The 23,830-nt window shown below is 45.1% G+C and overlaps 1 protein-coding gene across 8 annotated transcripts in view; it reads left to right on the top strand.

Annotated features, from left to right (window-relative positions):
- ELMO1 (engulfment and cell motility 1) overlaps positions 1–23,830 on the top strand; it is a 545,585-nt gene that overhangs the window by 490,787 nt on the left and 30,968 nt on the right. For all 8 annotated transcript variants that reach the window (XM_047695461.1, XM_047695463.1, XM_047695459.1 and 5 more), the window contains 2 exons: positions 14,215–14,378; positions 22,012–22,124. In XM_047695461.1, the coding sequence (XP_047551417.1) occupies positions 14,215–14,378; positions 22,012–22,124 (277 nt within the window). The remainder of the gene's footprint in view (positions 1–14,214; positions 14,379–22,011; positions 22,125–23,830) is intronic.

The following is a 23,830-nucleotide window of genomic DNA, read 5'->3' as shown; positions in this document are numbered from 1 at the left end:
GAGAACTCTCATATAGTTTAATGTGTTTTTGTTTTTGTTTTCTGAAGCTTGTTTTGCTTGTACCATCTTATGTGACTCAAGCCTTTTTTTCCCCTCCTATCATACTTTCTTTAAAAAAAAAAATAAATAAAACTCAACAGAACATTACTCTTCAATATATCTGAACTCTAATATAAATTATATCCACTTGGAAATCATTTCATTTGTTTTTAATAAATAAGTAGCAAGAGGATTTGTGTTATAGAAACAGATACTACTTCCCAAAAATCCTCAGTTAATTTCATCTAAGTTATAATTCTAGGAAAGTTCCTCATATATTGGGTATAGTTAGAAATTTTTTCCAGAGTTATAAAAATCATGGAAATTTGAAAGGAAGGGAAAAGGTGATTGTGTTCAACATCAGACAGTTTATAATTTGACGTAGGAGACCCATGTCTGCCCACTATTTCATCATGTCAGCAGGCATGGGTCAGCCCTGAGTATCTGGCTCTGTTCTAGGACCAGTGGTCACGTCCTTGCGGCAGAGAATACTCACTTTCCAGAGGCGTTAGTATTGGTTTTGATCACCAAGATAGTCAGATAGAAAGACTGTGTAGTTATTGAACAACTTACACAAGTACATAAAATTGAACACAGGTCCAGACCCTTAAAGGACTTGAGTTAATCCTCAAAGAAATTGGACCTTCAGACTTTTAAGAAACTCTAGTCCGAAATTATTGAAGAGTTGGATGTGTTAGGTAAGATCAACTATTGGTCATCTACATTGATTTCTTCAGAGATGGAGGATGGGTGCCATCTTGAATGCCAAATTCAACTGGTTGGGGGTGGTTGCCTATGGGCAGAGTCCTTGTTCAGCAGGGAAAAAATTTCTAAAAAGGTGCCCTGATAGATTAGTGATGCCCACCATTGACATAGGAGACATTGACATATACCACGCAATTACCTTCTGTGGGGTTTCCTCCAAAGGACACATCGGTAGGCAAGGGACCACATTCAAGTTAAGTGTGGCAGATGCAGTGGATTTTTGGAAACTGTGGGAACAGCTATGTTGCTTCAGCTGTGAGAGGTATAGCAAATGAGCAAAAAAAAAAAAAAAGGAAGAGGTATTGTGTAGAGAAACACCGGAGCCATTTCAAACCTTCTTTGGGCTCATTGGCTCCAAATTGCCAAGTGACTGTTGGGATTTTGCAGAATCAGAGCAGTCTGAGCTGTTTTAATTGTCTAAAATTTGTGCTGTAGTGGTTGACAGGTTCTCCTTTAAAGATAATAAATGGCTCACAATTACTTTAGTTTAGAAAGTGCTCTTCTGCCCTGGGATACTGTAATAACCAGCCACGGAAAAGAAAAAGCCTGGGGATTTATGAGGTGTCCCAATTTATAGCCATCTGGGAAAAATACAGCAGGACATTGGTATAGCAGGTGTGTTAACCAGAGTTAATCTATCATTCTATCATTGCTACTGTTAGAAACCCTCTCTTTCCCTCTGCTTAAAACTATCACAGGGATTCAGCCGTGGCCTTCACAAAGATGCACCAGAAATCTTTTTTTTTTTTAAACATGTAACTCAGAAATATAGTCTGGTTGACCTTCGCTTTACTGGACTGAGTGGGAAATTTTCCAGGTATGAGGGATTTAAAAACCCACTAGTGATAAAAAGATAAATGAGGTATAGTGTCTTCTTTCTGCAGGCTCAAGGTCCTACTGGATGACCAGTAGTGAATACATAATTTCAGTGCACTCTGAGAAGTGCCGTTGTTGAAACAATAGGGTAGAAATACAATAGAAATTATTTGGATGTGCAAAAAAACTGTCATGTGCTTAATAATCACTTTGTTTTCCCTGCCCCCAAATTATATTGTTAGCCCATACCTATAATAGGACTTACTAAAGTCCAACATTATTATTTGTTTACACACCTGCCTCCCCCTAACGGCGGGTTTTCCAAGGTGGGCACTGGGTCTGGTTCTTTGTATTCTCAGCAGTTCACCCAGCGATCAACCCATATTCAAAATGAGTAAGTACAGGACTGAATGTGTACTTCTAAAGCTTGTAATACCCAGGAAATGATGATTTATTAGGCCAAACCTAGAAAAGCAAAATATATTTACTCTTAAGGTATTCTGTTGATGATTCCGATGAATTTATTTGGAAATTAAAACACATACCACGGTGTTTTAAATTTCTCAGCAGAGAATGGTCCACTCATAATGTCACACTGTTAGTTGGATGAGTAGAAAAGAGGAAAATATTTGCAGAAGGGTAATAAAAAGACCAATCCTTCCTCATATATCTAAAAGAGTAGAGACCCATGGGCACTGCTGAATTTGAAGTCCCACTGCGTGGCTCTCTTCCCTGCCCCATCTGTCTGCCGAGGAGCCTCCGCGAGCCCTTCCATTTTGGTGGCACTGTCCTTCCAGAGCGACTCACTGAAGCGATGATTCTGATCTCTGTGGGGTTCGGCGGCCTTGCCTGATGGCTGAGCTAGTTTGTGGGAGCCAGACCTCGTTTTTCCCACCCTGGATCCCCTGTGGTCTTGCCTGAGCAGTCTGCTTATGAGAAGTTTATTAAATCTCCCTTCCAGCGGGGCAGATTGTCCCATTTCATTTGTCACTATTTAACAGGTTATGCAAAACATGCCGGGAGATCTCAGTGCACAGAACGTCTGGTTTCACCTCCACGTGAGACAGTAGACATTTCATTTATTTCTTAATAGCAACTAATTTCAGAGTAGTTTAAAGCTAATTTATCAGGGCCCACTGATACTCCTAATCTCTGTCTTCCTTTAGCCTCTTCAGTCACTCCGCAAATATTTATGAAACTGATCCTGGGCACAGAGATGTGTAATTAGGTAATCGCACCATCCGTGGAGGTTGAGACATACCAGGGTCGGTCAACACAAGAGCAGACATAATTACCATTCACTCCTTTCCATCACACCCTACCAAGAATAAGCAAAGAAGAGGCAGTGAGTCGTCCCAGATTTGTTGGTAAACAACCCATAATGTTTGAAGGGATATCTGTGGTCGCCATGTATCCAGGAACAAAGACGATCTGGAATCGCTCATCATTTAGCAGTGTGTATTTTGGTCTTATGATTATGTAACTTAAAAAAGGAAAGTCCTCTGAGGCTCAGTTCTCCAGAGAAATTCCTCCTCTGCTTTTGGAGACCTCCCAGGAGAGTCATTCCACCACTACTCTTACTCACGGCAGCCACAGCTGCAAGAGAACCAAGCCTTAGGAATGACCACAGTTTGGGAGACTTTCCCATTGGGAAGGTCATTCTTTGGAACTTTCAGAAGACTTCCAAAAGATTTTGCTTTCAGCATCCATGCTTGACAAAGCATGGCTGACTTTGGTGACCCAGCATCAAAAAAACAACAGTAGCATAGTTATTTAAAAAATCTTAGCTATAATATAAGCAAATAAATAAATAAATAAATAAATAAATAAATAAATAAAATCTCATTAAAAAAAAAAAATCTTGGCTATTTCTCCCAACCCTATGGGAAAAGAGTTTCTCAACTTTTGTAAGTAAACCAGCCCCATTGGTTTCTGCCTCTTTCTTCACACGTAGTCACATGTTTTGACTGACTGACTTGACATGTTGTTTATTCAAAGCTGTGGATTAAATGTCACTCACTAATGTGATTTGCTCACACTTTGCTTGCCTGAGGCCGACTCCATCAGACACTGGTGAAAATAGCTTCCTGTTGTCAACCAGGGTCCTCAATTAGCTGACCAGCCAATCTGCCCTGATAACTGTATTAATTTGGCTCCCTGTTTGCAGTGGAGAAAGGAAGTTTGGTCACACTGCTGTTTGCCTCTTAAATGCAGTCCCTTCAAGGGCAGGCTGCAAAGAGAAGGTCGTGATCCCAAACTTTACCTTGGTTTCTCTCTTTTGAGCTGACTTCCTATGGCCGCTGAAGAGAGTGAGAAGTGTGTTGCTTCCATGTCCGTTGCTCTTCAAGAGACCCTGCGCTAATTGATTTTAAGATGAATTGCTGGTTGAAAGGTTTATTTTTTTCCTGGCCACAGAGATGCCTTCAGTCTTCAGTTAGATGCCTTCTGTGAGGAATAGGACAGCTGTCAGTGCCTTGCGTCTCAGTCTTTGGAATGTGAACTCACCTGGTTAACACCTGCCCAGGACGGTGGGGTCAGGCATTATCTAATGAGCTATTTGGGGGATGAACACCAAGGCCCTCAAAGCTGTCAGTTTGGATGATGAGCAAATTCTCAGGAAGCTTGGAGCTGCCTGAGCATCTCTGTCTCCTGCCACCCAATTTCTGTTTTATTAGCAGCTAAAACTGGAGGAAGTTCTCAGGCAAGGGAGCAGTGCTGAGCGGGTAGCTCCCTTTCTAACGGCTCCAGGGCCATCTGCTGTGCTCTCAGGGTACGTTTGAAAAGTCACCTCTCATACTGGCTAATGCTAGTGCTCCCTCAGGTTCTCCAGGCCCATAGAGACACTTCTGGCCACAGGTTGCCTACTCGGGTTGGCACACAGGCTGCTGCCCTGCGTTGGGGAACACAGATGCTAATTGCTACCCAGGGAACTGTGGGCATATTGGGATGATGGTGGCCGCCCTTGCTAAAGGGGGTCCCTAAATAGGGCTTGAGCCTGGCAGGCAGATGCCCACACCACAGTGGCTTTGGCCGGAGTAGTCTGTCTTCCCGAGTAAAGGTGGCTTCTCAGAACATGTCCAGAGCCATCATGGTCCCCTGACCCTCTCTCTGACTGTCCCAGGTGAAAACACTCATCCTGCCCACACCATAGCTAGTATCTGAAGACCAAGCCTTGGAGGAACCACTGGCAACAACATGCTGAGCTCTTGGTTCTTCCTCTGTGAGTTGCACTGGGCAGTTCAACGAAGGAAGGGAGGCTATCCCTTCTCTCTTTTCCCTGGAAGGCCAGCGGTCATTGATTCTTTCTATCTTATGCCTTCTTATTTAGACCAGTAGACCTCAAGCCCTCCTGCACATTAGCAGTGCAGGCCCAGTGGGGCCTTGTGAAGCTTGCCCAGTGTCCGGAGCTCATTCCAGACCGAATGAATCAGAATCTCTAAGGAGGGGTGAGGCCAGGCCAAGGGATGCTTTCCATTTTACTGTAGACTGAGGGTTGAGAAATATTGATTTTTTTTTAAAGCTATTTGTTTCTTTTAATCACTTGATGAGTCTGTCGGTCATAAGTTATATAGATATTTTCTTTTTTTTTTAAAGATTTCATTTATTTAATTGACACACACACAAACACACACATACAGACACGGAGAGAGGTCAAGCAAGGAGAGTAGCAGGCAGAGGGAGAGGAAGAAGCACATTCCTGCTGAACAGGGAGCTCAAGGTGGGGCTTGATCTCAGGACCCGAGGATCCTGACCTGAGCCAAAGACAGAAGCTTATCTGACTGAGCCACTCAGGCATCCCTAAATAGGTATTTTCTCAGTAACTACTATGTGATTGGATTGTACAGACTGTGGATGTGTGATAGTCAACAAAGGACACACAGTTTGTGGTGTTATGGTACAATCCCGTCATGGGAGACTGAGGGACCAACACTGACTTTGGGGGGAAGGCAGCAGGTCAGGGAAGGATTATGTTGACTTGAGGAATGAGCAGGTATTAGGAGGCTTTAAGTCACAGGTGGAAGGAAGAGCACAAATGAAGGCACAGGGGTGAAGTTCAAGGCACCTAAAGGCTCTCAGTGTGGCTAGATCATGGGGTGTGTGGGGTGAAGCCAAGGGGGAGGCGTCTCCTGGAGCAGGAGTTGGAAGGCAACCACAGGTGCCCATGTGGGGCACTGGTCTTCATCCACACGCAGTGCTGAACCATCAGAGGTTTCAAGCAGATAAATGATGTGATCAGACTTGCATTTTGGAAACAATCCAGCTTCTGTGAGCAGGCGCTAGAGTTAAAGTCAGAGGCTTATAGGTAAAGCAGGACAGGTAAGGATGGGTAAGGGAGGGGCCAGTGAGAATGAGGCAAAGTAGACAAAAGGAACAGCTATTCAAGAAGGGAGTCGACATCACAACGTTCCTTAACGGTATAATCCTCAGAGCAAAATTCCCAACTTCCAGGCCCAAGTGGTTCCATTATTTTGATCATTGCTGCATAGTTTTCCATACTCACCAAAGACATCACACAACTCAGAGTTACATTTCGCTTACAAGTGCAGATATATGGCCCCTCAAAGAATAGGCCTCGACTGTCCACAGTCTGCATTCCAGGCCCTCTCTGAAGAGGAGTCAAACCAGCAGAAAGTTTGGGTCTGCAGTGAGCTATTCTTTTTCTCAGCACTCGGGGACATATTCTGGCCTTTGATGGGATACACAGCAAGCCTTGCTTGTGCTGGGTTCAGAAATACCACCTCAAAGAAGAAAAATTACAGTGACCTCGCTGCCCACATCACACACAGCACTGGCCTTCAGCTCTGAATTTGGTCATCATCACCCCCTCAGACAGATACCGTGGGAGTTCAGAGCTCAGAGAGCTGTTAGGGATCCCTGAGGAAACAGAGGCAAGGGGGGAGAAGTTAAATGATTTGCTGATTCTTATTATGATCGCCGGCCAAGATCAGGTTGTGTCTATTGTGAAATGCAAAGGAGCTTTTCTGCATTGATTAATGAACAAAATGTTTCAAATTCTTCTGGTATAATGGAGGACACATAATGAAATCTCAAGGGGCTGGGGGTTACCCACCAGCTGGGCTGATCCTCTGTGATTTAGAACAGTTTCTGTCCACTTCCATTAAGCCTGACCCCACAGGGCCCCTCACCAGGGGACTGCACTGGCCAAACCCCAGCAGATGTGGCAGAAGGAAAAACAAGGACAGGCCAAAATATCTTCAAGGCCCTGAAACCATTTGGGGGGGACAGTTGAGAACCCTGTTTTTAAAAGAACAAAAACTTTACAATATCAGAATCCATTCTGTTCAGTGCAACTTCAGTATAATCTTGAACTGCTCTACCCATGTTAGAAACCCGCTGTGTCATCATGAGGCAGTTTGCGTGCGGCAAGGAGGAATTTTTCCTTTGGATAAGCTGTCTTTAGGACTGGAATTCACAGGAAACCTTATACTGATGGGTATCATGTTTGCACTTGTCCTAATCCTGACTGAAGATGATCACCTCCACTTTATAGATATGGAAACAGGTTCAGAGAAACGGAGTGATTCTCCTGGCTCAGCGGGTCAGGGAGCCAGACTTTGAAATGAGCACTGCCTAACTCTAAAGCCTGGTGGTTTCCCTTTATACCAGGGTTTGCCAAATTCCTGCCCACCAGCCAAATCTTGCTCACCACCTGTTTTTCTTTTTATTATTATTATTTATTTGACAGACAGATCACAAGGAGGCAGAGCAGCAGAGAGAGAGAGAGAGAGGAGGAGGAGGAGGAAGCAGGCTCCCCGCTGAGCAGAGAGCCCAATGTGGAGCTTGATTCCAAGACCCTGGTATCATGACCTGAGCCGAAGGCAGAGGCTTTAACCCACTGAGCCACCCAGGCGTCCCACCTGTTTTTTGTAATCAGGTCTTATTGGAACAGAGCCACACTTGTTCGTTTGCTTCTGGTCTGCAGTCACTATCACAACACCCGGGCAGAGCTAAGTAGTTGCCACAGACATGATCCCGCCCTTAACAGAAACATCTGCTCTATGCCCACACCACCCCAGAATAAATACAGGAAAATTAAATGCTACTCCTCGGGGCCAGAAAGCATTTTTATTTCTTCCTCTCCCCTTCATTTAATACACTTGACACCGTTTAGCAAAAACTCTCATTCTCATGGACTAACCTAGGCAGCCCTCTCCCCAGCCGTGGCAGAAGTACAAAGGAAAAACATTTTTAGTTTCCAGAAGGTGTCCTAATTTTGAAGACCTCGAGGGGGCTGGGGCGATCAACAGTCTGCATCTAGGTCAATACGTGTCGCTGTGAACTTCTAGTACTCTTTCAGAGCAAGGCCACTTCTCCCCACATCCCGAGCTCAGAGAGTAGCCCTTCAGAGTGACCCCTGGCCTCCGGGAAGTTATCCTGTCTGTAGATGAGCACCTAGACCCCTCTCCAGGCAGAATCCTTCCCATTTTTTGGCTCTTATGAGTCTTCAGTCATTTTGTCTTGTGTAAGGAACATTCTTAGGAAGAAAAATGGTCCAGTGCTAAAGCCCAGCAATGAAAATTCTCCCACACGACTCATTTTTAAGCTAGACCGTGTTGACATCTGTCTTCTCCGTGACAACCTTTTCTCTTCATTATGGAGATAAATCCATTTAATGGATTGCCACTGATAGGATAGATTGTACATTTTTGTAAGTGCTGACCGCTGCCACCCCCGCTTAGTGGCAATGCCCAGTAGCCATTTCTCCAGAAAACTTTCACTCAGCCACAGACCAGCCTTTTCCAGCTCAGTCTGGGAAAGGAAGCCCAAAATGACCTCTCAAACCCTAAGACAGCATTTCAAAGCCACAGACTTTAATTTTTAGGCTTTCTAAAAGTGCGCTTTGAAAACCATGTTAACAGTCTTCTAATTCTGTTAAGGATGTATTCGTTTAATTCTACAGATGAGAGGTGCGAACCTAAGAATCTTTGGCGTTGAGCGTATCTATCATTATTACAGTCTGGAGGGTACTGTGTTAAGTACTAGGGACCACAATACAAATAGAAACAGTACCGGTGCTCAAAGCATTTACAGTCTGGATGGGGAAAGGTACACCAGTAATTGGCTTAACTGCTTTGCTGTGCTATGACAAGAATCACTACAGGTACCGCACTGAAGGCAGAGAAGTGGTGCTGGATGTTTGCCGAGACCAGTGCTTCTCACGTTTGCGTGAGTGCTGGAATCACCCGGAGGGACTGTTGAAACACTGATCATAGGTTTCTGATTCAGTAGGTCTCGGGTGAATCTGAAAGTTGCATTTCTAGCAAGTTCTCCCGTGATACAAATGTGGTCTGGGAACACTGTCGAGGATACTTTTTTTATCGGATTAACCTCAGACATAAGTCATTTCATTCTCAGACGGCAAGGGAACATGACATCACAGTTGTGTTTCTAGTATGTTCCATTCAGTGTATCGGTACTTTACAAGTAATAAACTTGTTTGTATTTCACAATTCTATGAACTCTGAACTATTACTTCTTCTTTATAGCGGCCAAACTAAGGCTTGGGAACAGAGACTCATGTTTGCTACATATACACAGGATACCATAAAGGGTGTAAGGATTTATCTAATGAGCAAGACCTTGATGAATTCTAAATGATTAGTCCTTCTGCTTTACAGATGGTAAAACTGAGTCTTGGGGGGACTGAATATCTTGAAAAAGGTCACAGCCTAGCTCTACACTTGTGTTGGGCCCCAAAGGCTGAGCCGCCATCCTCCAGCCAATAGCATGCACTGGCCGAAAGCTGCAAACATGGGCTCTAAAAGCTTATTTTGTCAAATGCCTGAGTCAAGCGCTCTCTCCCTCCAGCCTTTGTTCTTGCTGTTTCTGGTCCCTCCGCCTGGACTCCCTTCACTTCTTCACCTCAGTAACTCCTAGCCGTCCTCCAGGTCCCAGCACTTTGGTCTCGGCCTTGCAGACTTCTCTGACACCCCTCCTTACCCCAGTTGAGCCAGGGTAATGACTCCTTTGTAATGTCTTCCTTTTCCCAGACCCCTCTGTGAGCACAACCTCTCCAGTTTTTGTATGTGTCCCAACATCGTGTACTGTACCAGATTCCATCACACACCCCAAAATCCCCTGGTGAGTGACTTATCACTGATTGCAAAAAAAAAAAAAAATCAATTTTTTTCATCTTAACCAGCTGAACCACCCACTCTCTGGCCCAGCCTGACTTTCAGCCTTACCTCGAAGCACCACCTCGGTTTTCCAACTAAATGAAACCACCATACACTCCTCCCCACCTAGGGCTGGGCTCTCCTCTCCCCGAGCCTTGGCTCATGCTGTTTCTTCCAAGAATGGCTCCTTCTCTACCTCTCATTGTGTCCACATCTGGCCTCTCCTCAAGGCCCAGCCAAAGTCTGGGGCTGTGCCATGAGCCTGTCAGCACTTGAGCGAAGCTAAGTATTTAGGGAATAAATGTCTCGACCTCGCTCTGCTGTGACATCATTCTCCCCACCCCCTTGGAGGAGGCAAATATGTAATGTCTTATCCACTTTCCCAGACTAGGATGCAAGGCTTCAAATATCTCACTTACAGTGCCTTGCACATTGTAGGTGCTTGAAAAACAGTTGATGAGAACAGATGAATAATGCTGCATGAAGACTGTGGGTATGAAGGCGGGATCAGATTCGTGATTAGACTAGAAGCACCTGGACGCTCAGGAGATCTTGGAATAAAACACAGGAGCCCATCTCAGTGAGCAACAGGGAAACCAGGAGCACATTTAGACTACCAGCCTGCTTGATTCTTGTCGGGGGTGCCCAGAACTTACACCTTTAACCCAGTCTTCCAAGGATCTGAAAGGTTTTCTCCATTTGAGGTACATGTGTATTTTGGGACTCCCACTTCTTTTGTAACATGTGACATTGTTACAGAGAGCATGTGCTAGAAAAATTCCAGAAACACACCACAGGCACATTTTTGACCTTGACGAAATAATCAGTCAATACCAGTAAGTGAATGTGGGTTCTGAGAGCATGTTTTGTCTGATGTCCATGACAGAACATATCCATATTCTGTAAATAAGAAGTCTTAAGTCCATTGATTTGTTGATGCCTCTGCAACACCATCTATGGGCTTTCCAAACCATGAGAAAAGATCTGATATTTTCCAAAGAAGACAGAGTAAGCATGGTGGTTGTGAGTGTCTTGATTTAAATCATGCACATAGAGCATTAATAGAGACTTTACACTATTAATGTTAGCCTTTTTAAAAGCTACTTTGCTAAGAAATAGAGAAATATTTGATTTATAACTTTTTTGTCTCTGCAAAAAAAAAAAAATCCATGACATTTTTTTTCACTGGGCTCATTTTCCTTGGCGAAGGAGTTACCGTAGAACTTCTCGGGGCCCCAGCAAAATTGTGAAGTAAATCAGGCAAAGCCAGTCTTTCCCTCCACCAACCTCCATTCTGAACTGTATCTCAACCACTTGCATCCTTTACCCTGGGGCCAAGTGCCCCTTTGGCCTCTTCTTTTTTATCCTATCAACTTACTCTTATGAAATGGTCTATATTCACTTCTAAACTGAAGCATAAGTGGTTGTTGGAAATTTAAAAGATTGTCCCACTTATGGATTCTTACATCTAGCAAAAGATGAAAGTCTTAAGCTAGAAGAATTGAAACCTTTAACAGTGGATTTTAAGCATAAAATATAAGTAGGAGCTGAAGAATTTCCCATATCACCATAAGGGATTATCATCATTTCCATGCAAAGGTGCAACCATGAGCATTAAATGAAGATGCTGTTTAAAGTTTTTTCTTATTGAAGTCACTTCATTGTTTCTATCCAGCTTCCTTTTCTTACTTTTCCCCAACCTGGGCAACCTCCACCCCATAAGCTGATACTCCTCTTTGACTTCGTTGTATGTATTCGTTGAGATCTTAAGTTGCAAGTGACAGGAATTCGATTCAATTGGGGAAATAAAGGTTCATGTAACAAACCACCAAACGTCAAGATTGAATTGACATTATGGTTGAGTATAATTTAACTATTATTAACTCTCTCTCTCTCTCTCTCTCTCTCACACACACACACACACACACACACACGTCTTTCTTCTATCTAATTTGAATGGAACCAGTCTCATCATCTTCCACTCTCCCACATGTTATGAGACAGTATTATGGTTGTCAATTTTAGGGGAAAGAGCATGCTTCAGTTCTGCTTCAAGTCAAGTCAGAAGTCTGGAGAAGGATGCTGATTGGTCAGCTCAGGTCACATGCCCACTTACTAGTGTAATCATTGTGTCCAATCCTCTGTGTTCTGGTAACTGTCATCCCTGTGACAGCCACTTAAGAAACACTTAAGTGTTTCTCCCCTTAAAGTGGGAGCATCCCCTGGCCCTCTTTCCTTATCTATTAAATGAGGAAATTGGAGAGCTCTGAAACTTTCCCAGCTGTAACCTGATTCTATTTTGAAATTGCTTCTTCATTTTCAGTATTCTAATCGCTCTCTTGGTCTTTCTTACATGTCCTGCCTCCCACAAGAAGGTCAAATAGCACTGGGAGATGATAATTATCTCCTTGACCCAACTCTGAGTTTCTCTAAATGGGGAGGGGGTAGCTCCTATGCTGCCTCCTCATGAAACAGCCAAGTGTTATATAGTTCAGCCTTGACCAAATTTAACCACCATTTATACCCCATGATATAAGATGGTCACAATTTCAAAATTTGTCAAGCATCCCAAATTTAGCATTTTACTTGTGTGAAAAAAGGAAGCAGATCATGTGGAAGGTCAACTGGAAATTTTCCCTGATGCCATTATGCTGGGGGCAGGAAACGATGCTTATGTAACTGGTCCCAATTCAGAGGCAGCCCAGGCTCAACGGGGTTAATGAGGGCTCGTGTGCAGGTTATTCATCTCTTCCCACAGCACTGAATACTCATTCTCCTTGCAAAACCCTTACGATGTCTTCTCTGAAATGCCTCCCCACCTGCCACGAAAGGCCACCAGTCCGTCTTCTCTATCACATCCACTCTTCTGTTGTCATGATCATTGCTTATGTCCCATGTCTGGATCTCTTATTAGACCACCAGTTTACAGAAGGCAAGGGCCATACCTTATTCACCCTTGAATTCCCAGTGCTTCACCCAGTATAGACACATTGTAAGCACTCAGTGATGTCTGTTGTATTGACTTCACAGCTAATGCTCCTCAAGCAACTTTTTATTAATTGCTTCTATGAGTACTATCTGGTTTATGGCAAGCTGGTGGCCAATGCAGTTAGACTGAAGGACCCAGGTCTTTGAAACTCCCATGAATCAGAGGACAAGAGGACAGTTGCCTTCCTGTCTTCACATAGTAACCACCCCTGCACAGAGCAAGCAGGGCACACACATCCTTGGTTAAAGTAGATCTATCATGGGGGGTACTCAGTGTCATAGAACTCAGCTAGAGATGTGTGACCTTGGGACTGACCCAAGTCCTCAATCTTAAATCTCAGCCTCTTTATCTCTAAAAGTGACCCCAAGTGGCATGGGGTCATGATTGACCATGGCATCACGGTAGCATGATTGACCATGGAGCCATGCTCGAATCCCAGCGCATTCACCTACCAACCAGCCATAACATCCTGAATTAGTTACTTGACATTTCAAGGCCTCTGTTTCTTCATATGTAAAAAGAATGATGACCACATCTAACTCCTAGATTTGAGTGGATTAAGAGAGGGAACAGACATAAAGCTTCCACCATAGTATCAGGCCCACTCTACATATCTCTCTCAGTGGTAACAATTATTATTCTCCTCTGCAGTGGAAGATTAAAAAAAAAAAAAAAGGCAGGAAGATTACTGCACGTCCCTTGGATGCCTCTGTGTGTTTTCTGGTCTTTTCCTGCTTTATAAATTCTGATGAAGACGAATCCACATTAATAGAGGCAATGTTAATTGCCTCCTTGTGGGGTGGACCTGTCCTTAGGCAGCACATTACCATATTTTTTTTTTCTTGAAGCTTCCAATGGGGTATGTCTGTTCTATTTAAAAGGCCTCCTTTTTAGTGCCTGGCCCAAGAAGGCAACAGCACGTGCACAGTTTCTGATACCTCGTGTATGTGAACACTCAGGCCTTCACTACACGGGGAGAGCGTTCTCGGAGGCGTGAGTGTGGGTATCATTTCACGTTTGTTTGAACCAGTAACAACCAGATCTCCACAGTTAATTGTGTCTCAGTGATCTTCTTCGGGAAAAAATGGCGGTGACACAGACTCCTAGCTGTTGCTTGGACTTCTTTCACTTTTGAAGTTTGCATTATTCGTAGCGTCAGTTTTGGCAGTAGTCCCATAATATGTTGAGCCAATGGAGCACTCCCCTAGCCAGGCCTGCCCCGCCAACCCCAGTTCCGAGTTCATCAGTCCATCTCCTTCCTTGTGGTTCTAGGAGCACAAGAGAGAGTGAAGGTGTACATTGTGGTTGTTTACTCTTTGGAAAAGCACTCTCAAGGCTTGGGCAGAGAGCACAGGGGAAGGGATTCGGGGGTAAGGAACAGAGAGGCAGGGAGCCGTTCACTCTAGATCTTTCCAAATGGGCAAGGGCAACCCCCCAGGAAAGTTATGGTCTTCCTTTCATCTACAGGTAATGCAGGTGGTGAAGGAGCAGGTTATGAGAGCTCTTACAACCAAGCCTAGCTCCCTGGACCAGTTCAAGTGCAAACTGCAGAACCTGAGCTACACTGAGATCCTGAAAATCCGCCAGTCTGAGAGGATGAACCAGGAAGATTTCCAGTCTCGCCCGATTTTGTAAGTAACCCCTGAGCTCTATCTCCTCAGAGGCTCTGACCCACCATCTCTGGTCTGAAGACCGATCACACACAGTGCAGTGGGCTGTGTTGTGAGCTCATTTACAGAAGGCCAACAAAAGACACTCCGGAAGACCTCAGTTCAGTTCATGAAGTTTCAGCAGCTCCCTGAGGAAGTCGGCATAGAGGCAGCTGAGGGGACAGTGGGGACAGGTCCCAGCAGCAGGACCTAAGCCAGGAAGTGGCCTGATTTTGGAGGAGTCCCCTGGGAACTTGTAGCTGAAAAGTGGGGGGGGGGGGGCTTTCCTAACACTTGGGATCAATTTTTGCCCAGAAAGGTATTTCTTGGTGCCTGCCTTTGAGTGGCAAGATGTTCTGCCCAGCCAGAGCAAGGCCCGCTGGTCATTCAGACACATTCAAGTAGTGAGTGGAAGGAAGAGAGATGGAAGAGAGAAATTCACTTGTCCCTGCCCCATCTATAGGCTTTGCCTCACCCCAGAGCACCTTGCATCGCCCCCGTCACTATCAGCCTGCAGGCCTGAGGTTGAGAGCACCAGGTCCCCTTATAGGACTTTGCAGGAGGTGTCACTTGCGACAGTCATCATTTCACGTGTCTCCATCTTTAGGATGTTCTGAACCTCCAACGCGAAGACTGTATGGTTTGCTCCGTCTTTTCTTAGAACTGTCCTATTTATCTTCCCTTGTCCTTTTCTAAGGGCTAGGTCAGTTCTGGTACCCTTATCATTGATAGGGAAGGAAACAGGCGCAGAGGTGAAGGTAAGGAGCGTGTGTGACAGGCATTCTCGTTCCTCCCACAGAAGACTGCACATGGCTGTGAACTTTCGTACAAAGCCGACGTACAACACAGGTGTCCTCATGACACGAACTCCCTCTCTCTCTGTTTCAGATTCTTTTCTTTCTGCCCCTCCTTCTGTCCTTTACTCTTATATGCCGACATTTCGAATGGTTGGCAATTTGCAAAGCAGCCCCTCCTGCTGTTTCATGCCCTCCCATGCGTGCGAAGGAGGTAGGTCTTATTCCCATTCAAGGAGCAGGAAAAGTCCAGAGAGGGGAGGCGCCGGAACGTGAACTCCAGCCCACGGATCCCTCAGCTCACGCTTTGTCCAGCCCAGCAGAGCTCCTCTGTGAAGTGCAAGAGTAAGCTGAAGTTTAAAGAAGTTCACAGGTCTGCAGCTCCCTGCTGCGTGCCTGTTCCCGGGCCCTGGCAAGCACCGTCAGTGGCAGCAGAGTGCAAGCGCAGACTTGAGTGGGGTGAAGCTGGGCAGCAGGGGGGCAGACAGGCTCCCTGGGCATCCTTGGCTCCCACCATGGTGAGACCTCCATCGGACTTGCACTGATGGCCAGCCAGCTCTCCAGCAGGCACTGCCAGGCCTTGGTCCTCAGCCGGGAGGTACAGCTAGGAATACCTAACAGAAAGCCCTTCCGATAGATGCTTGACTCCTCAGAGACGCAGTTTCTTTCCTGCAGAGAGGAACAGTGGTGCCTCGTCCCATCGTGGGGCGTATAGCCCCAAGACGCTGGCTTTCCAGAGGCTTGTTTCAGCAGATGGGCAAACACATGGAGGCTTCATTATGCTTTTGACAGCAGTTCTTAAAACCTAAAGGGAGACTTGAGGAACCACTTCAGTCAAGGCTGATGGATCCCACATTAATGTTTGACCATGACTTTATTCTAAGTAAGAATGTTCACTGCACGTGAAGTGTGAACACTCTGCTTCTGTTTTGGCTTCGTATCTTTTTTTCCTAAGGCTCTTCCCATGACGTTCCGACGTTCTCCCTTGATTATAAGAAGCTCTTATGTTTGCACTTATGACGGGAAGAGAAGCAGTACAAATATAAAGGAGAGCTTCTCTAGGTCCCTGCGTTGTCACTCGGCCACGGGCCCGAAAAGCAGCCCGGCTCACTGGAGGCCTTGCCGTAGTTGCAATGAAAGCTTGTCGGAAACTATAGCATTTAAAGGGGAGGCCATGAGCCAACCTGATCATTATCCCAGCCTCCGAAATGGGCAGGTGGGAGCCAGCCTCCAGTGGCTTGTCCAGTGATGTTTTGTCTGTTAGAGTGACCTGCTAGAGATGAACTCTTGGTGGGATTGGATGAAGCCTAAAGGCTGCCTACACAGCTCACAGGACAAAGCCACGTCAGTAGAGAGAACGGGACAGCCCACGTATGACGGTTTGCATTCGTTCACTCATTATTTAACAAATACGTCTGGAGCGACTCCTGCCTCCCAGGCCCTGTGCTGCGGACAGACAGACAGACAGACAGAGACACTTGACTGCCCCACCCCTCAACTGTTCCAGGTTGTAAAATTGGGGGAGGAGAGTTAGCCCAGACTGGGCTAGGGTGGAGGAGACACAGGTGGGGGTCGTCATGAGAGCACATGGGACACACTTCTTTCCCAGGCTTGGGAGTTAGTATATTCGAGATTAAGGTCACCCAATTAAATATCTAGTTCAAGTTAGCAGACTGGGACAATGACTTGGCTGGGGCTTGACTGCTAGTGCGGAGCCCTGCTGGCCATGCCCTCACCTGCCTCCTGACCCCCGTAGCGCTCTCTCCATGGCCTGGCTCCCTCTGTGTCTGCTGCACACAGCTCAGTGGCCAACTTAAGTGCCCCCAGAGATCCTTTGAGACACATGGTTCGTTACTATAAACCGTTTATGTTTCTTGAGGAGAAAAATGCACACTCTGTGTGAGCAAATATTTGGGGAGACCATTCAGTGGGTTGAAGAAGCTGTGTTGTATTTCTTAGCTCTTGACTGAGTATTTCCAAGAGGAGATATTTGTTACTTGCCCCTTAGCGTGACTTTGCAGGGGAGATAAGTCCCGCCACACAATTAATCTGAGTTAATGGGTATAAGAAGCTTGAATAGTCCAAAAACTGGTCATTTAACACTACACTGTGGAGCGAAAGGAGAGATGCAAGGGTAAACACCAAGGAAGCATAATAGCAAAAGGTAGAAAATCCATACCCAGGGAGCTACTAACCCATCTGGGATCCAACTCCAAGGCCACTACTTGGAAATGCGGCTCTTTAGACAAGTCACATAACCCATTCGAAGCCTGTTTTTCTAAGGTCTAAGAAAGAAGGTGATTAAAGTGTCCACATCATTGTGCAGTTAGGAAGATTCAGTGATGTAATGCCTGAAAAGCACTTAGCATATATGCTGGCACGTAATATCCACTCAGAGACATGGTCCCTCTTATCATTAGCTGATAACCAGAATGGGACATGTTGTCACACTGTTGAAGTGTCAATGGTAAAACTCACCCTATAAATGTATTTTTATATGCCTCGCCTTATCTCAGAAGGTACAGTAGAAGTATAGTGAGAAAGAAAAAGTGAAAACGGGGCCAGAAATCAGGCTAATGCCTACCCTGCTTATCCGCCTCCTCACTAAAGATTGGCCCAAGCTTTGCATAGGGCCTTCTCTTAGCAAGTGCCAGCAGGATGATCTGGTCAGTTACAGTTTTCATTGTTCAGTGCACTTGACCAATACTTATCAAATGCCTTCCACGTATACCAGGTACTGTTTTGTGTGTTGGTGATGCAGCAGTGAAGAGGACAGACACAATTCTCACCCTGCAGTGATTTCATTTTAGTGGGAGACACAGACAATAAACATAGTAAATAAGATTATAGCATGTTAAAAGATATAATGACAATGGAAATATAAAGCAGGATAAGGGAGATAGACAGCTGGCAGTCCTAAGTAATGTGGTCAGAGTAGATCCCTCTAGTTGGGATGGTAATATTTGAGTTAAGATGTTTAAGGGACTAAGGGAGCAGGCTATTTGTATATTTAAGAGAAGAGTATTCCAACAGAGAGAAACACCAGTGCAAAGGCCCTGAGGTAGGAGTAGGTCTGGGTGCTCATTGTGGTGAGAGAAGACTAAGCAAGGAGGAGAGCAATAGGAAGGTCCAGAAAAGTGGCTTGGAGTCGATAATGGAGGGCCTTGATGCGGAGCCAATGGAGGGTTTTGAGCAGAGTATTGATGTGCTCTGACTTAGGTTTCTAAATGATCCCTCTTGCTACTGTACTGGGAATATTCTCCAGGGAGGCAAGTTTGGAAGCAGAGAGATCAGTAAGGAAGTTATTTCAATAACTCTGTCGAGATGATTTGAAGCGATTGAAGTCCCTACTATAGATGGATTTTGAAAATAAGAAACAATGGTATTTCCTGATTGATTAGATAAGAGAAAGAGAGGAGTCAAGGAGGAGTTCACGATATTGTTGGAGCTGAACAACCAAAGGTGAGAAGGAGGAGAGCAGGTTGGGACAGGGGGTCAGGAGTTCAGCTTTGGACCTGTCAAGTTTGAGGTGTCTGTGAGACACCCACATCTGGCACGTCTCACAGTTGGTTTGATGAATTTGGAGTTCAACTGAAAGGTCCAGGTTAGAAATATAAATTGGGGAAGCTATCAGCATAAAGTTGATATTCAATGTCATGAGTCTATAATATACAGAACAGAAGAAATACAAGGACTGAATTTGGAGGCTCTCCAGTGTCAAGACTGATCAATTTCCATAAAACGACACTGCCTCTCAGCCCCCCAAGTCTTCACAGAACCTCTAGATCAGAAGCGGCAAAGTATAGGTAGCTCTTGGGGCAAATCCAGCTCACTGCCTGTTTCTGTAATTGGACTTTTATTGGAACACAGCCACACTTGTGTGTTTACGTATGTCGACTGCTTTCACTCTACTATGGCAGATCTCAGTACTTGCCAAAGACAGCTATGGCCCCCAGAACCCGAAATAGTTACTGTCTGGCCTTTACAGGAAATGTGTGCCGAAGTCTCTTCTTGGCAGACACCGAGTAACCGCTCAGGGGGGCAGACCATGGGTCCAGGGAGGCAGCTCACCAGTCTAGTGGTGCCTTCTGTCTTCTGTGTGTGGCACTGGCCTCGGACCTGGGATTGTCTCCCAGAAACAATGCTGGACCTGGAATTGCTCTTCACACACTCATTTTCCCTACCTTCGTTAATCTTCCTTCTTTTATATATTTACAAGGCCTTTAGACAGAATTAGAAGAGTATCTGTCAAAACAAAGGCAGTGAACCTGTGACCTTGGCCTCATTGACCCCAAGCTGAGAATCTCTTTTCCCAGCTGCAGCCCATGGTGCATGATGCTGAGGTCCAACCTCAACCACAGACATACCATGTACGTGTTACATATGTTTTCCTACAATGAGTGAATTTTCTAGCAAGTGGGTCCATTTGCATGGAAAGAAGAAGAAATCACTTAGAAGAAAGAAAGGTTGTCCTCTTTTTCTCATTGCCCAATCATGTTTTGGAGGCCTTCGGGGTTCACAACAAGGAACTCCTACAGCAGCAGATTCACTCACTCTGGTAGTGTGTCCCCAGGAGATGTTTCCATAATGGAGTGTGCCATGATGGGCACATCTGGGTCTTACACTAAGATGTCATAAATCATTGACTAAAATGACTAGGAAATACTTTCAATTATTTCCTCCTTTTGGTCTTCTTCCCTGCATCTTTATCTCCATTTTCATAATTCACCTCTAGCCTACTAAAACGATTATTTATAGATACATCACAACCTAAGACTCAGTGAAATTCCCAAACCCTTTCTCCAGTGATTTCTCTATTCCTTAGTGCCATCTAATTCTCTTTGCCCCATGGCCCCGGCTTGGAAGTCAGAAGCAGTGATTTATGGTCACGTGTGCCTGCCCTGGCATCTCCCCCACCTTCTTCTCCTATTCAGAGCAGGGTTCATCAAAGCTCTACTATATTAAGTCCATTGTGCCAAAGCTGAACACTGATAATAAATAGTTTTAGTGATCTGGAAGCCCGAGATGAGACCCTGGAGGTCTGCACAGAAGAGCTGTACAAATGTACCAAGCTGCATTATTAGGGCTCAGTCTCCATATTGTGCTTTTTAAGTGTTCAGTTGCAACAGTAGCAAATGACAGGAGGTTTGAAACCTTTCAAGTTTAAAATATGTCTTAGCAGAGTACTAGCACACCCTGTTAGATAACCGGATCCTTTGATGCGACTTTTTAATTCTCTTTATCTCACATGTAAATAGAAGCAGTTTATATGCAGAAGATCAGGTTCTACGCATAACCCCTATGAGCTGCTTCCCCACCTGTAAAATAGAAATAGCAATACCCATTTATTAATGACACAAATATGTCTTCCCAAAACTTGGGGGTTTTGACGGCGAGCAGGAAGGGGATGTTAACTGAGCTCAAGTCAAATAGTACCTCTACCCGACAAAGCAAGCACTTCCCCAGGGTGAGTGCCTTCCCCACCCAGGAGCTGACCACCCTGTGAAGACCGGCTGTCTGCAGTGCAGAGCAGGTCCAGAGTTGACGTGGAAGCTGACAGACATGCAAGACTTGACTACAGTGAAGTGTGGGTATATGGAGAGTTGGCCTGAGGGAGAGAGAGAATACTAGCCAAGCAGATTCAGTAATAACCTTGCATTACTGTCCAGGGCTTACAGAGCTCTTGCACTCACACCGTCTCCTCTGGGAGTCACAGCAGTTTCCCAGAAAAGATTCTTATTCCCAAGTACAGATGGGGAAACTTGGACTTAGATGAGCTACATGAAATGCATGTCATGGGCAGAGTCTAGATTGAAACCCTAGACTTCCAAGTTCTAGATCTATGCTTTCATCAATAACACTACTGAGGGTTCTCCCTGTCCAGCATCACCTAGAACAACTCTAGCTTTCCTAGACCCAAAGGCTAGGGCACTACATAAAATTTCACATGATAACAACAACTATGCTCTTGGCCTGCGTGTCTCAGTGGGTTAAGCATCTGACTCTTGATTGCACCTCAGGTCATGATCTCAGGGTCATGAGATGGAGACCCGCTTTGGGCTTGTGCTCAGCCAGGAGCTGGCTTGTCCCTCTCCCTGCTCCTCTCCCTGCTTGCTCTCTCTCTCTCAATCAAATAAATAAATAAATAAAACCTTAGAAAAAAAGAGATTCAAAAAACATTGTGCTCTATCCTGATATCTTTAAGGCATAATGCATCTAACACAAAATTATATTGTATTAGCCTGACTCAGGATGCAAATAATCCCCAATCTATTCCATCATCATTCCAGTCTCAGTGGGCTAAAATCAGGGTGTGTTGTTCCCATTTGTAAGTGATACAGTGGAAACCAAAATGTGGTCCTGTGGTTTGCTGTGGAATTAGTAATTATGCGGCTGTCCAGTAGTGCTCTTTGGTCAGATCACAAATGGATTCTGGGAGTTTATCTGCTGTAGGGGGGAAGTGTGACCAAAGATTTATTGTCTTAGCAAAGCCAAGTGTATTTCTGCGTGGGTTCATATCTGTGGCTTTGTGAAACAAGGGAAGAAATTTCTTGGGAGACTTCGGTGTGGAAAAACGTCACTGAAGCAGCTGGTGCTTTGGTGAATGTTCTGTAAATGTCAGAGAATCTATAGTGTTGTTTTAACAGATAACCCCATCACTAACGCTTGATAAATAATTCTCTAAAACACCACTTTGGGAGGTATTGGGATGGTTGGAGAAAGATACAGCTTGCACTTCTCTGCCCCAACTGTCCACGAGGCTCTTTTAGCCAGGTGCTGTTCTCAAGGCATGCTGTGTAATGCGTGTTTGTCCTTCCCAGGGAACTAAAGGAGAAGATTCAACCAGAGATCTTGGAGCTGATCAAACAGCAACGCCTGAACCGCCTCGTGGAAGGGACCTGCTTCAGGAAACTCAACTGCCGGCGGAGGCAAGGTAGTGTGTCTGGGACCACTCTTCCGCCGACTAGGGGAACCAGTGGTGCGCTCCCTGGGGAATCACAGGCCATGGGTGCTGGTTTAAGGGTAGGCCTTGCAGCACTGGACTCAGAATGGGAATAAGTAAGTTCTGACTCCCGGTAAGTTCTGACTGCCCATGAGTACCCAGGGAAAATCAAAGAATTACCAGAAGACCTATGGAACTGAAAAGCCACCTGAGCTGTTCAGTGCCACAAATCTGCTGGTAGGTGTTCAACAACAGCCAACATGTATCAAGAGCTTACCGTGTACTAGACTCTCATTTTACTTATTTTAATGCATTTCCTCCTCCTGGTAACCCTGTGATTGTACCCACTTCACAGATAAGGAAACTGACACCCTGAGGAGTTAAGTAAGTTGCCCAAGTAAGTTGTGGAAGAGCAAGGATTCATACTCCGGCAACTCTATGGCCCTGACTTTCATTTTATTTTTACTTTATTTAAAATTTTTTTCTACGGTCCTTACTTCTACAGTTGGATTTGATCTTGGAACGTCCAGCATGGATGGTCCTAATGCTCAAATCCCCATACTGATTCCCTTCTAGGTGAAAATTACTTTTTCTGGAGATATAAATAACATTGAACCCAGGTGGGATAGAATCGATTTTCATAATCTTGCAAGAAGAACTTCTGAATTGTCTCAGGGAATTTTAGTCCCACAGTATCATGTCAAAATGGGAGCCGATAGACTAGTTCCAGTAGGCAGGAGACACATCCAGCTGTTTCTCAGTCAGGGAAGTAAAGTCCTTCGATTGCTTTCTTCTGTTGACAGGCTGCAAAGTCTCAGGATTCGTACTGTCCTATAAACAAACAGAAAATAAAACCAAAAAATAGGGTCTGAGGAGAGGTGACAAGATTGAGGGATGACCAGGATCAAGCGTAAGCGGTAGCAAGCCTACCAAGAAAAACATATGGCCTAGGAGAAACTCCAGCAGATATTTTTGAAAACCAGTGGACGCTGTCCTCAGACGCAGAGCTCAGCCACTAATGACAAACATAATTTCGTATTTATGCCGAGCCCATCCCCCTGGCCATTTACTTTAATAGCTTTGTGCTGAATGTTGAGTAAATTCAAATGATTTCAAGTATTACGGTTAAAAATCATATTAAGGAACTTCCAAAGGCAGAACTTCCTTGAGAAATGAAAAGTGTAGGTTGTTCCCAGAGGATGGCAATCTATGGCACTGAACTTCAAAAGGGGCCTCAGGGGAGAGGACAATGGGCAGAATAATAATAATAAGAGCTGAGTTCCAGCTGCGACTGAGAAAGGCTTGTGCTGGGAGAGCAGTGGAAGGAGGAGTTTCTTCCTTTTTTCACCTCATTCCTTGCATGGGACATCGTGATCAGGGCGAATGCTTTTCCAGAAGATAGTATGGCACGGTGGTAAGGATAAGAGCCCTGGGGCCACATGAAATAGGTACACTCCTGCCTCTCCCCCTGACCAGTTGTGTGACTGTGGGCAGTCTCCCCATCAGAAATAGGATAACAATACCTGTTACCTAAAGTCAGTGTAAGGAGGGAAACTGATCACGAACGTAGCTCTCAGAAAGCCCCAACAAAGTGTAGCAGCTACTCTTCTAAGAGATTGTGTAGGAAAAGAGCAATGAGCTAGGAGTGAATGGACTTGGCTCTAGGTTTCACAACTTTAAGTGACCAACTGAATGCC

The sequence above is a fragment of the Lutra lutra genome, chromosome 11 (genome assembly GCF_902655055.1).
Source record: "Lutra lutra chromosome 11, mLutLut1.2, whole genome shotgun sequence".
Taxonomy (NCBI): Eukaryota; Metazoa; Chordata; class Mammalia; order Carnivora; family Mustelidae; genus Lutra; species Lutra lutra.
Note: the sequence above shows the minus strand (reverse complement) of the source record. Positions and strands in the feature narration are given on the sequence as shown.